This window comes from Tiliqua scincoides, chromosome 5 (assembly GCF_035046505.1).
Source record: "Tiliqua scincoides isolate rTilSci1 chromosome 5, rTilSci1.hap2, whole genome shotgun sequence".
In the NCBI taxonomy this organism is placed as follows: Eukaryota; Metazoa; Chordata; class Lepidosauria; order Squamata; family Scincidae; genus Tiliqua; species Tiliqua scincoides.
In genome coordinates, this window is record NC_089825.1 from 57510449 (window position 1) to 57525460 (window position 15012).

General features: G+C 44.2%; 1 protein-coding gene across 1 annotated transcript in view; it reads left to right on the plus strand.

The window, feature by feature from the left end:
• The window catches only part of EEPD1 (endonuclease/exonuclease/phosphatase family domain containing 1), a 62792-nt gene that overhangs the window by 29163 nt on the left and 18617 nt on the right, over positions 1-15012 (plus strand). The window contains exon 2 of the mRNA XM_066628194.1: positions 10677-10728. Coding sequence (XP_066484291.1) covers positions 10677-10728 — 52 coding nt within the window. The remainder of the gene's footprint in view (positions 1-10676; positions 10729-15012) is intronic.

Sequence of the window (15012 nt, forward strand, 5' to 3'; positions counted from 1 at the left end):
GAAAAGGAACATGTGGAGGGGAGGAGAGTGCTGAGCTAGAGCACTGGACAGGTGGGACAGCATTGAGCATTCTGCATCAGGTGTCAGGAGGTCCTAGACTGGCCGTGGCTTTAGGAGTAGTTTTGTCTTAGGGGAGTGTAGATTTATTTCCATGCTTCTCAGCCTGGGAGAAAATGAAATGGTTCTCTGGGTTAGAGTAACAGGGTGATCTGAGCCACTCCCGAATGTTTAAATCAACAGTGCATGACATTTGATATCTAAAGCTGTGGCGATGTTGGCATGTAGTACACAGCGCGGTGTCTGTGTGGGGCTGTGGCTCTTGGGTAATCTCAGCCTTGAGTTTCATATAGCACCTTTAGGCTCCTCGTTCAGGGAGGGGGGAGACAGCTGCAACCCAGTGGGGAAAATCCTCTTGTTTACTTTGTGGTTTTTAAGAATTATAATAGGGCATTGAGATTGGGCCATGAGCTTAATTTTCCTCCCTGTGGCTTTTCTCAGTCATGCAGCTTCCCACATGAGACTAATAACGTGCTTGTGAAATTAGAAAGCTCGGTGCTGAAAGAAGACGGCTCTCATTATACAATTGGCATTGCAATTGCTGCACATTTTGAGGGAGAAAGGGATTACGTTGGCTTCTAATTTCTGTTTCCGGAAAACAAACCAGCTTTGCCTGTGATTTTTATATTGGCTTCTGATTGACAGTTTATTTTTTATTTGGTTTTATTTAGTTGCTGCATTTTTTATTTCATGATTTTTCTTTTCACATGGAGTTTTTAAATGGTCTCCTGTCCCAGCACTAGCCAGGCCTCAAGTCTTCAGCTTCCCTTCAGCTACAGGACTATATTGCCTACTAGACTGTATCAGACTATGGCTGCAATCCTATACACACCTTCCTGGGAGTAAGCTCCACTTAACACAATAGAACGGAGTAGACATGCATAGGGATGTGCTGCATATGTGAAAATAAATATCCAGGCCTATATGATAAAAGACATGCATTCTCATGGTGTGTGTACATCCCAGCCTCCACCATGTTCTGTGGGAATCTCCTAGTTGCGTGGGGGACTTCAAAGTAGGCTTAAGATTGCATGTAGTGGGCTGCCCAAGCCTCAGTGAGTTTTTTTGAAAAAAAGTTATTGGAAATCACTTCCGGTTTCGCAATAAAAACACTGGAAGTGGTTTTTGATTGCTTTTTTAAGACTTACCAAGACCTGGGGAGCCCTGCAGAAGGCTGCGCGGGACTCCCATCAGCCCTGGCAGCAGTGCGATCCTGGGGATCACATTACTGTCTTCGCCCCTCCCCCCCAGCATAATTTATCCCGATTCCCAAACTCCCAAAAAGTTTGGGAACAGCCGCACTAGATGATTGATCTTGGAGAATTATCATTTTTCCATGCCTAATTTATTACATAGTTGGGTTTTCCACCTTTTCCCTCACCCTTGATCCTTGGTCTTTCACATGAGATGATAAAGAGAAATCAAACAGGTGAAACTTTCCCCAACCCTTTTTTTTTTTACTTCCTGCTAGGGAAAACAAAAACTTCACTGGCTTAGTTTATTTCTCTCAGGTAGCTGTTAAAGATACAGGAACCTGTTCCGAAAAAAAGGTGGCAGCTCTGTTTCAGAGGTGGTTATATGTTAAAAATGTGAAGCACCTAGCACAGTAAAAAGTGCTGGGAAAATGACCAATATCAAGTTGTGGTTAGTTTCAGAATATCTGATTATGATTTGTAGTTGACGGTGGCTCTGGAGTGTGTGTCTCCAGGGTGAAAACTGCACATTTGACATCAGTGCACACAATGATAATCGCACAACATGTCCTGCCTGAAAGTTGCTTCCATCTACAGAAATCTGATATGTGAAGTGGCCCTCATATGTACTCATCCAGTGGATTGTTCTTCCAGTGCAAAGCATGGTCCAGCAGTCATGTCCTGAAAAAAAGAAGAAAAAACCATTTTGGAAAGACTGCAATGACCTGAGCAAGTGTGTCAACAGAATAGAGAGCAGAAAACCGTTGAAAATTAATGGGAGGTAAAAGTTCTCATTGATGCAGCTTGTCAGGAAAAGGGACTCACAGAAGAAGGCTGGTTGGCCCAGGGGAGCAGCTCCTGTTGGTTAATACATGAGCACCCCTTCCTTCTCCCTACTTTCCCTTTATTGGACAAGGAACTGAATGGGGAATAAATCTTGGCAATTTGTATCTGCTGCCACGATCCTAGGCTGTAGACCAAAGAGGACCATCTGGGAAAATCCCTACACCCAGGAGAGCACTGAACCCCAGCCATTCTTGTTACAGAATCAAACCCACAGTAACATCTGCAAGGTGAAGAGACAACAATCCACTGAATTACCCATGAACACAGACTAGGCAGGCAAAGAGTCAAAGTGTAACTAGTTTATTAGAAATACGAGGGAATTAAACAAAATGGGGAAAAGAAAGGTGGGTAGTAAAAGGACAAGCAAGGAGCTGGGAAAAACTTGAGCTTGGTTGGAAAGTATAAAGAAAAGATTTCTCCAAGTGGATGCAGTGACCATGAATGCCTCACAGATGGAGCCAGGGTGTTGCTTAAACTTTCAGCCCACAGCCCTTCCCCCCAGTTGGGGAAGTTTGCAAGCCAGCCAGCAACGTAAGTGGGGGTGGGTATCCGTAAGTGGGGGTGGGTATCCGGGGCCAGGTGACGCAATGACACTCTCTCGTGTCATCCCCCACACATGCGCTGTCACCCCCTCCTCCGTGCATGTGCAGCCCTGGAAACTTCTCCATTTGGAGCTGTACAGGGACAAGGGCAGGCAGGAGGGCTGATTTTACAGCGTTTGCACAGACCCCTCTGGTAAATACTGCCCCTCCAGCAGAGACAGCAGAAAACCACCACTCTACCACAGGGGGAGGGGCAATAAACCCCCTTGCCCCAGTTTAGCTACACCACTGACTCTGGATGGAGTCACTTAGCCAACAAAGCAACAAAAGGTACCTGATTGCACTCTAGCTAGATGATCCCTAGTTCAAGCTATTTACATCGCTTTGATAATCTCCAGTTCTTGCACTCACAAGTGAGCAAGTGGGTGCTTTTCTCTGTGCTCCCAATGAACGGGTCATTCAGGCAACTGGCAGAGAACAACCCCCACTTCTTGTGAGCTGGAAAATATATAACTGTGCTTTGATGATGTCATCAAGTTACCTGAATGGAGGAGTGGAAGCCACTTGGTCACTCCATCCCAACCCCTTGACCTTGATAGAAGGTTTGACTCTCCAATCTCTAAGCATATGCCAATCACAGCGCTCTAGACACAGAAGAATTTCCCCAATCCACAAACACTTGTGGGGCCAAAGTATGGCGTTACAAGCAAAGGACAAAGGTTGCATATAAAGTGTGGTCAGGTAGCTTTTTAGGCTGCTGAATTTGCATTGGAGCTTCTGGGAAGTTAAAGATGTCCAAAAATGCAGAAAAAGAGACAAAAAATGGGGGGTGGGTGGGTGGAACAGGGCATTCATCACAGAACTGCTTAGGATTTGGCTGAGGCATTCTGTTAAAGCAGGGAATCAAATAACCTTAAATTACATTTGATTGCTTTCAGGGGTTGGCAGGAACATAGAACTAAGCTCCTCAGATGATAAATCCCTATGAGAAACAACCCCTGCTGTTCTTGAGTTCCTCCCATGGAAAAAAAACCCCTTAATTTTATTTTTAGATTTGTTTTGTGTCAGAGAATGCCAGTAAGTCGTTGACCATTTTTTAGTTACATCCTCCCCCCCCCCCGCCCCATCACATAATTTTATCTAGCCAGTTCTTCCACTGGAGCAGAATCAGATGCAGGAAAAAGATACTTCAGAAACGTACAAGTACAATCCACGAGGGAAATGTTCAGAACAAAACAAAGATGCTAAAGAGAAAAGCTTATTTATTTACAAAATAATGTTCTGTATTTGGGAGTCATAAGCCAGCTATTGTTTTTCTGAGCTTCAGATCTTTGATTTAAATGTTACCTCTTTGTTTTCCTAGTAAGTAGGACTCTCCTTTTATTTTTTTGGGTCTGTTAAATGATTTATCCAAATCCAATTTAAACGTCTCTGTAAAATGAGACACACAGGTTGTTAGTCCCAGCCTTTCCTGGCTGGCAAAAACTTTCACAAACGTATGGCTCTTGCTGCATCTCCTGAAGGTTTTAACTAACACACACATACACACAATACTGTGTATTTTTTCCATAATTACAAAATTTTTCTCACTGCCCTGAGATAGGATTTAATGCCCTTTGTTAATGTGGTATCTGGCAAATAAGGTTAGCTGCAAATCTTTCTGCTTTAGATTTTGCAGTTCATAAAACTTTGTTTCATAATGGTGAAGCCTGAGTGCATCTGTTACGCTGGCTCCCTACAAGTAAGAGTTTGCAAATTGGGAATGCGTGTTCCCCCCTCCCCCCAGTCCTAAACCAGGGTTAAGGCCAGCAGCAGGGCTGGTTAATGGAGGAGTGAGGGGGTGGATCCATCCATCCATCCATTTCCAAGGCTGGTTCCTGGTTTGCAAAACAGTGTTACAGCTGCTCTGGACCTGCTCTCACTCTAGAGCAGGGGTATCAAACATAAGGCCCGGGGACCAGATGTGGCCCATGGAACCTCTTTATCCGGCCCTTGGGCTCTCCCAGTACCACCATCATCTGTTCTCAGCTGCTGAATTGTGCTGGACGGGCAGCCTACACAATAATTGGACTGTCCCATATCTTGAAAATATGAACAGACCATTGGTAGCGGCAGAGCACATAGGATCCTAATCCCCATTCCTGGGCCAGGCAGCCTTACATGGGCTGCTCGGATTTGTGTCAGCTAAATAGCTGGCTTGGATCTGATTAGCCCCATAGGATAGGCTGGGGCTCAACACAGGGTAAGGGGAAAATATCCCCTTACCCCGAGGTGACCTCCATCCTGCTCCTAGCTTGTGCTGAATACAGCACAGGCTGCTCAGCCTGGCTGTACCAGTGCAGGTTAGAATTGCGCACCAACACAAAAGCTCATCATGATAAGCCTAGGCACAATCTGTTGAGCTCCAGGAGCTCAACATCAAAAGCTCTAGGTGCAGTCTCCTTCTGCCTGCCAAAGCCCTCCTTTGTGTTGCCAAAAATAAGTAAATAAATTCAGTTGCATTTTAATATCAGTGAAATAATTGTAATAGTAATAAAAACTTTTTATGTTTCCTTTTATTCTATAAACTGCCTGAGTTGGTACTGCATCAGCTGCCCATTGATTCTCAGTGTGAGGAAGAAATTAATCAGCACTGGACTGAAAAGTAATACTTCCAGTAGTTTTGTAGATGCAATTTACATATTGGAAAAAACCCAAGTTTTTAGAAACTGCATTTCCCTAGAAATAAAGGACCTAAGAAAAATAAGAATGACAGGTAGTCAGTTGGGAGTGTGGCCTGCCTTTCTGTTTTGCAGTTGGTGGCAAGCAGAATACATTATATTCTGGAAGAAAAATGGATTCCCTCTCGTACATGCACTGTGCAGGTTGAGGAACCCTGTTAATTTTGTGACAAACACAGGAGGCCCCATATCCGCGGATCTGGTATCCACGGATCAGGTCCATCCCTGACCCCACCCTCGTGCAGGCCTCCTCTGGAGACGAGGGGAACTCTTGAGTTTCCAGGAAGGGTCCTCTCTTGGCAGGACATCCATCTGAATCTTTGGAAAGCTGCTGCCCTTCAGTGCAGACAATACTGACCTAGAGATGAACCAAGGGTCTGGCTCAGTGGAAGGCGGCATACTATGCTGCACAGATACCTTGGCTTTCTTCAAGAAACCTTTCTGTTCTGGGTGGGTATGTGCCTTGGTAGCACCAGATACAATACCACAATAGGTTTTTGCTAGCAGATTGCAGATATCCGTAAAGTAGGGCTATGTGTTTCCTGTAGCACTGCTGTCAGTACTTGAGTCTTAACTATAGGGACAAAGGAACCCTTTGGGTCAGCCTCTTACCAACATTTTACAATAAATGTGTTCCCAGCTGATGTGTAGGGTCCAGGCTCCCCTCATTGTGAGGCAGGGCTGGCAGAGGGAGCTTAAGCAATTGCCTAGGGCTTATGAACTAGGCTGATCTCAGTTCTTGTGTAAAAGTGTTGATTGGTCCAAAATGCCTCTCTTTTTAGCCCACATTGGTGACTGGTTATGACCTCCCTCCCGCTAATTGATTGACAATGGATGGATATAGATGCCTGGTTATCAAGTGGAAACCACAGCATGCATGTGAAGTACTTGGTAAACTGGTTTTCTGTGTCATCAAGGCTAGATCAAGCTATGCTTGGGCCCTAAGCTGTGTTAAACCGAAAAGGTCCCATCCCATAACATGACCCAAAAACATTAATTATTCTAACAGAACGAACAAAGGAAATAGAATTATTTAAACTTTATATTTGTGTATAAATGATGGTTTTATGGCCAAGTCCTATGTGCTGGTGGTGGAACATATTTTCCAACTATCGTACATAGCTGCTTCATAGAAGAAGACCCACCAACAGTATTGAGTCAGCAGGGTAGGTGGAATGGAATGGGAAGTGAATGGAATGGGACAGAATGGGGGAGGACAGGGGGAATGTCCGGGTGGGAGGTGGTGGAACCCGACACAGGCAACCTGCACCTGATGCCATCCCCTAAATGACCCAATGCCCCCACTTTGTCTCCTCAGATTGGCACCAGCTAAAGAGCTGGTGCCGGTCTGAGGAAGCCCTTTGGCAGTTGAGGGACTTATGGAGTGGTAAGGGAAAATATTTTCCCTTTGCCCTCCTGAGCCCCCCCTCAACCCCACCATAGCAGTTCTGCGCAGTCTATTTTGGGGCAACTGCATCTTATGGCAGGGAAAACCATATGATTGGACTGTTGGAGAGTCTTTTTAAAGTCCCTGTTATTTTTCAACCAATTATGGAAAAATATTCTTTAGAGGCCCCTCGTAACGTGAGACCCTAAGCTATGGCTTACCTAGCTTGAGCGTTAATTCAGCAATGCATCCCACCAAGTTGCATGGAAAATTTTTATACAGCTCAAGTTCAGGTGAGTGGTAAAATGGCTGAGTATCCACACCATGGAACCAATGTGATGTTTCCTTATTAATATGGGCTTTTAATATGATAGGGGCTTTAATGCCTGGGATGCCTTGAAACATGCAATGAGTTCCGATTGTTCCCTTCTCCTTGGATATGCTTATCCTAGGCTAGGACACAGCACTGTGCTTTCAGCCTGTGTGTCTTTTTTGGATTGCAGTTAAGCATTGGGATCCCTAAGCAGGTTCCTTGTGCCTCTCAATTTAGGGCTTTCCACAGTGTCATTACTGGAGAATGGATGCAGTAGGATGGAACCAATGAGTCTTTTGTGCTGTGTGTGCTCCAGGGTTACAGTGGATTCGGTGGTCCATTCAAGGTACATGCTGTTCCTTGGCAGGAAGAGGCAAGAATGTGTGAATGACCCTGTCTTCCTGCAATTTATATCAGACCTGGCTTAGGTTGAATTCAGGGCATTGCAGAGGCAGTCCAAAGCAGTGAGCAGCAAGTCTGGCCCAGGAACCATCAGTGGGGTTGGGGTTTACTGCCTGGTCTGCTTGGTGTAAAGAGACTTCCTTGTTTATGTGACTGGCCTCACTGCCGTTTTTTTTCCTTTTGCCAGGGCTGGACGGTGGGGCACAGCCTGAATCCTTACCTAGCTTGATCTTTTGTGTTGGCAGATCAAGATGTGTTGTGGTCTAGCACCTTGGCGCCTATGCTATAGATAAGTGGTTCCCAAACTGTGGGTTGGGACCCAATTCTTGTTGGGTCAGGGTAGTGCATCAGGGATTAAACAAGCTGCTACTTGGGAGGGAGCACTGCTGCCCAATCACCATTATAGCCACACCCCTTAGCATTCATAATCAGGCAGCCATTGCCTTTAGGGCTGCTTGTGAGTAGGCGAAAGGCCAGGTGAAGGGGAAAGACCATAAAATGGTCTCGATCTGATGAATGTGGAGGTCAGCAAATGGTCCAGAAGGCAGTCTGTCGCCCGTCGCCCCCGCCCCATAATATAAAGCAGGTGTCTCCAGACTTTTTGGCCAGAGGGCCGCATGAAATATCTGACATAGCGCTGAGGGCTGGAAAAAAATTTAAATATAAAATTTTAATAAATAAATTAGAGATGGAACTTAGATGAATGAATAAATGAATGAGTGGGCTCATTCACTTAGCCTTCAGAACACCCTCCAGATGCAATCAGAGCACAGCTCTGGTCATGTTAAGTGGGCAAGAGGCTTTTCAGGGGACAAGAGGCTCACTGCAGGCCGCATCTGGCCCCCGTGCCAGGGTTTGAGGACCCCTGATATAAAGGATAAAAACAGAGACTTATGCTGAAACATGGTTTTAGGCTCATAAAGCTAGGTAGGTCCCAATAGAGTGCCATTTTAAAAAGTGGGTCCCAGTGCTAAAAAGTTTGGGAACCACTGCTATAGGTGGTCTTTTTTTCATAGCTGGAGTATCTGCTTGTCACGAAACATTTTTTTCTTTTTTAAAAGCCAACCTTTGTAGTCCTTGGATAAGTGTAATATATTGGACAACTAGCAATGACTGCCTCCTATTTTTAGATAAGCTGCACCACAAGCCCTGTAAAAACCATGGAGGATGTCCAATCCGTTCTGCTTTCTACAGAAGGCATCAGTGCCAGGTCGCCATCTACCATGGAGATAAATTGATCTCTCATTCACTATGCAGTGCTATAAATCCTGGCTTGGGTGATTAGGCTGCTTTCGGGACTTTGTGTTTTCCATTAGTCAGCACAGAAGTCTGGCTGAAGCCAACACAGAGAAAGGCTATCTTATTTCTGTCCTTTTCTCTCTTGCAGCCACATTTTGCAGCATATGGCAGTGTTAAAGCACAGCCAAGCTAAAAGCTTCCAAATGTACTTCAAACAATCAACAGAGACCTATTAACCCCAACTTGTTCAAAAGTCAAATGTTTGGCCTTATATGCTCCCTGCCATCACATTCTACATGCACGTTTTATGTAACAGCCTGTGTTTCAGCACAGAAACTTTGTCTGGTGACCTTTATATCTGTCTGTACCTGTTGCAACACAGCCTTCTCTTGGTTGTTGGGTAGTAACATAAATTTGTTAAATTGTACAGAGCCTCTGAACTGGGACACTAAATAGAGGGCCATACTGCATTCAACTGGTTCCTATTGTCTGATGAAACGTGCATGATGATGATAGTATCTGGGATCAGATTGTGGTCTAAGGTAATGGCCATTTCCACTGGTTGTGGTAATGGTCAGGCCAGACCTGGCCAATTAATGGGGCCAGCTGAGGCAGCCCCAAATTGGCAGGTGGTGCCCACCTCATTCCATTCACTCAGATCTATTGCTCCTCATCATCTTCTTCTCACTTCCCAGACTGGAAAGGGAAGAGGGGAACACTACAGAAGAGGAAGTGTAAAGGAGAAGAGGGTGGTAGGCTACAGTGTCAGAGATGCTCTAACCTGTCATTCTCTTCTCTTCCACACGTCCTCCCACTCTGTCCCCACCTTCCTTTTCTAATCCATCGAGTGGGATAAGCAAAGGCTGGCACTTCAGGGAAGTGTTTGGCATGTCACTTTAGGCACCAAGAGTTCTTGAGCTGGCCCTTACCATTATCAAAATATGAGTTGACAGCCAATACCTCAGAAAATGACTGTTTTAAAGAGTTGGGCAAATTCATAGAAAGTGGATATATCAGTTACAAGTGCCAGTGACAGCTAATGGGACAAACAGTGTCCAGTGATAGTACAGGTTGAGCCTACTTATCTGCAGATTTTGTATCCGCTGATCCGACTCAATGCTGGTCCTCTGGAAGCGCGTTGAGCCATATTCAGCCCAACCTTAAGCCTCCAGAAGCAACCAGAGCTGTTTTCCGGTCACCTCCAGAGGCTCTTCTGAGGCCTGTGGAAACCTCTGTGGACCTCAGAAAGTCTTATAAGCCTCTGGGAGGCCTTAGAAGGTCACTTATGGTTAAGCAACATTTAAAGGCCTTCAGAGGGCCTGGGAGAGCTTTCCCAGCTTACATTGGCCTGTAAAGAGCCTTCACAGGCTTTCAGGGGTGCCTGACCCCTTTTTTGTATCCATGGGGAGGCCGGGAATGGATCCCCCACAGATACCAAGGCACCCACCATATACCTGACGAACAGGACAGATAATGGGATGGTTATTGCCTACATGTCCTGCTTGTTAGCAGTCCAAAACCATCTGGCTGGCCACTGTTGACAATGGAATGCTTGCCTAGATGGCTTCTTGGTCTGATCTAGCGAACAGTTCTTATTACCTTATCATTCTAGGAGCTCTCTTCCAGATGAGTGTAAAGAGAAGAAAGAAAAAAGAGCAAGTATCTCCTGCAGTTGGCTCTTGCAAACTGGATTTTGGTAGGATAGCTGTGTTTTCAAGCAAGGCTTGCAGAAGCTCTGTCTGCTTTCAACAGAACATGCTGCGTAATCTGTGCCCCATGAACAAATGACAACTGCAAGACCTTGCCTTTGCAAAATGGCATCTACTGTCTGTGTGTATTCCTAGAGGTGTTGAATGCAAAGGGGCTACAGTTGGGCAAGTGGTTCACTAACTTGCCATGTCACATCTTCAGATTCCTAGGAACTAGAGTGTTGTGATTTTATATGACACCCTTTCTGTGTTTCTTCTCTTCCTATAGCATCAAGCTTTTGGCTGTGCAGGAGTTGCTTGACAGAGATGCCCTGGACAAGGTATTTTCAATCACCTGTTTGTAAAACAACCCCATTCTGTTATGACACAACTCTTAATTAGCAACAAGATTCCATATTTGCTCTGAATCATGACATAAATGAGCCTGTTTCCCCCTCCTACTGCCACTACTTCATATTATTTTATCTTATATGAATAAATATGGCTTTCTATTTGGACTGTCTTTCTGTTTAGTGCTCCGTTAATAGAGCACAAAGACCAGCAGTTCACTGCACTTTTTTCTGTTGGTATTCTGAAGGCCATGCTTATTGGCTATAAGATTGTGTCTGTAATCCTGTGCATGCTTTCCTGGATGTAAGCTCCTTTAACACACTGGGGCTTACTCCTGAGTAACTATGCATAAATTGTGATGTATGTCTGGTAAGTCTGCCTTTTTTTAAAGGCCAAGCTCCCATCCAACTAGTCCTGTATGGCCAACGAGCCTTACATTTGTGTTTCTTGAACAATTGTCTCCCATACTGCATGACAGGCCACTTTGAAAGCCAAGAGGAGTTTCACAGCAGCTTGTGGCAGTGTGTGTGTAAAATTATGTCTTTTCAAAGTGGGGACAAGCCCAAAACTCAAATGGGCAAAGGCCTCCTGGTGCCTGAGATGACCTGCCAAATGCTACCCAATGTATCAGCTACCACAAGTCCTCCTCCTTGGATTTGAAAAGGAAGAGTGGAATGGAGCGAAATGTGGAGAAGAGTAGAGTGGTAGGCTAGAGCATCTCAAACCACACTTTTGCACTGCAGTTCTTCACATTTCCTTTTCTGCTCCATTCACCTCTTCCTTCTGGAATCCTCAGAATGGGAGGAACAGAAACCATGCAAGTAGATAGTTTTCACTCTTTCCCATCAATTCACAACCTAAGGTGACTACCTTATAGTTCAACCCTATGCAAGTCTACTCAGAAGTCAGTTCCAATAAGTTCAGTGGCACTTACTCCCAGGGAAACGTGTTAAGGCTTGTGGCTGTAATTGGCCTTTTGGAAACCCCAGCCTGCAAATTGGCTCATGCAGGTCCTTGAGCATTCTTAAAGTAACTCTTTATCCTGGTCATAGAAATGTTCTGCAGGGGCAATGCTGTAACGCTTCTCTGAGAGTAGGTCCCATTCAACACAATGGGGCTTTCTTCTGAGCAGAAATGCATACGATTACACTGTCATTCTCTGTGGCCTCTTTCAGATGATGCAGTACAATGAAGTATCTCTCTGATGGCCCCCTAGTTTCCTTTTTTTTTACTTGTTTGTGTCACATGCACTACAAGAGCAATAGGCCGTAATTACACCATGTGCACCAAATGCATTAAAACGTAAACTAAACTTTGCAAGATTTTGAAAAGACCTACTTTTTGCCCTTCATCTTATGAATTATGGTGCTAAGGAAACAAGTTAACAAATATTTCTAAGCAAGGTTTCCCACTCTGTAATAATATTTCCTCTCAGCACATTGGCATTGAACTGTCTCAATTAAGTTTTTAAAACATGTCAAGTGCATGCTGTCTGCTCTTTTAAAACTTGTCAAGTGCAAACTGTCTGCTCCAGAGTCCATTTCAGCCAGTTTAGAATTTCATCATGATTCAAGTTATTGTTACTTTTCTTAGTTCTAAATCACTTTCCGCTCAAAGTTGCCTATTCATGAGATGACTGTTAAGCAGAAAGGGTCGTGAGCTGCTGTTCTGCCAAATTCCCAATTCAGTCTCTACCTGGAGAATTATGCCCACTTCTCTCTCTTCTTCACTTCTCCTCTCTCCTGCCAGCAGCCTCCCACCACTACAGCAGACCCTTGGTCCTCAGCAGGTCTTGGGCACAGCAGCCACACACCAAACTCCAGTGTCTCCAGCAGTCCATTAGTCACAAAGTCAGTCAGAGTATCCAGGGCAAAGTCATAATAAGCCAAGTCACAGTCGAGGTCAGATTCCAAAGTAAGTCAGTCAAATCAGGCAGAGTATCCAAGTCAAAGTCCGAAGTCCATAAGCCAAGTCAGTCTCTTCTCGTCCAACCTGCACTCCTTCTACAACCCACAAACCCTACCTGCTTCGGGTGCTCCTTATATCCCTGAGGGCCCTATTGCCTTCAAGTGGCTGCAGCTATGCAGCACGCTCTGCTGGATGCCCAGGCCTTACCCTTAAAGGGACCACTGCTGACACCACATCTGCCTCCTTGCCAGATCTTCCGCGATTCCATTACAGCTGCCCAAATAAATGCTCTGGCTTCCTTCCAGCTTAAGTGCAGAGATGGCAGTTTTTCTGTGAATGAAGCTTGTTAATCTGTTGCTTTCTGCCCATATGCCATGTGCAGTGTATGTGAGGTGTATACATGCTCAAATCAATATGCATCAAGATCAGTGTTAGCTGATGAATTGTCTTTGGGCTTCATTGCCACAGCAACTGAGTTCTTTTAATATTTCGACAATTGGAAAATGGAGGCAGTCCTGATCCCAGAAGCCCCATCCAAGTCACCCCACCTGTGGTTCAGTGTGCTCTCCAGGGCTATGGCTCTTTTTATTTCCTCCCAATCCTTAAACCCATCCATGTCCCAAATCCTCAGAACAAATAAACCATATGTGTCATTTTACCCATTGAAAGTCACACACACAACTAGGGCTTCATGAAACAGAAACAAATTAATGTTAATGGTTGCAAGAGAAAGATGTTCACATGCTATCTGCACCTAGGTACAGAATGCCTAGGTACACATTTCCCTATGAATAACTGTACTTTGTGTTCATTTGGAAACAATCAAAGACTGTAAGCAAGGACAGACTAACAATGTTTGTACCTGAATAACAGAGCTATGTGCGTGCAATTTAATGTGTGAACAGCCTAAGGAGGGACTATGCTGAAGCAGAATCTAAGCAATTTATCTAATGTTGCATTTCATTATAGTTGCACTGCATCCCCGAGCATGCTTACTTAAGAGTAAATTGTTTTGAATTCAATAGGACTTCACTTTTGAGTTAGCATGAATAGAATTGTACTGGTGGCATTAGTTAATTATGTACTGTTTATAGTTTTAATATGTTCATTAGCTGCCCTTGGTTCATTCTGAAGAAAGATGGAGCTATAAATCTTTACAGTTAGAAAAAAAATGCATGAATGAACTTCGGGCTAAAACAATAGCTTAATTCTCAACACTATCAAGAGTGCACAACTATATGAAAGCAAAATGTCTTTTACTTTTACTTTGACCTAATTTTTGTGTGCATAGAGAACCGGGGGGGGGGGAATCATATCTTGGCACCTCTGTGATGGACAAACGACCTTGGCTCACACAACATTGTCTTAGGTTTGTGGCCAGTTTCCTACTGAATAAATTACTTACTTTAGATGAAAGTAGAATTTAAATAGCGTTTATGTCATGCTCAGGGAGAAGATTTCAGTCAGTACTAAAGTATCTGAAAAGCTGCATTACTGTCTACAAATATGATTGAGATGTTCTGGCTATGATCAAAGTCTAAGGAATGCAAGAAGAATTAGTTATTATAATAAGTGGTCAGAATCACTTTTTATTAAACAGTAATTATGAGACATACTGGAAAGTGCAATCTGAATGATATTCCAAAGAAAGAAAGAAACAAAGGCAGCTCTAGAAATCTATGTTTGAAAGAGATCCATATGGCTGAATAGGTAGAATTTTGGCAGGCTTGATTCAGCCCTTTGTATGTTGCTTTGAGTGTCTGAATCCCTTTGCACATCTCTGGATATATTTGTATTAGAAAGGCAAACAATATATGTTGAAAACAAATGCAGTTCTTGCTTAGTCGTGGATTCATTATCCATGTGGGAACAGGTGAGAGGACAAATGGAATTCTGAAGAAGTAATACCAGTCCTGAACATAAAAGATACAATGGGCTGCCAATTTTTAATAAAGCAGGAACACTTTGACTTTACAAGAATAAGACAGGAACTCATCCTACTTGTATTCAGTGATCAAAATACATTTGGTTCCATGACAAGTTAAAGTACTTAAGTTTTCACTCATGTGTCCCAAAGCATAGAAACTGAATATTGTAAATTCAAGCACCCACCTTAATTTGTGCACCATGTCAGCTGTAATCTCACATATTATGCTCACTGTCACTGTCTCTGAGCCTCAGCCCTCCAGCTGTCATAGAGGCATAACAGATAGAGGTGTTACCTTACAGCAATGGTTCTCAGTCTGTGAGCTGTGATTCCCCAGGGAGCTGTGGAAACCAGCCAGGAGAGCCGTGGAATCCTCACGTAGAACTAGCCACCCATATAATGTATAGGGTTGTAGCCCTAATGGAGAGTCACAGCCAGT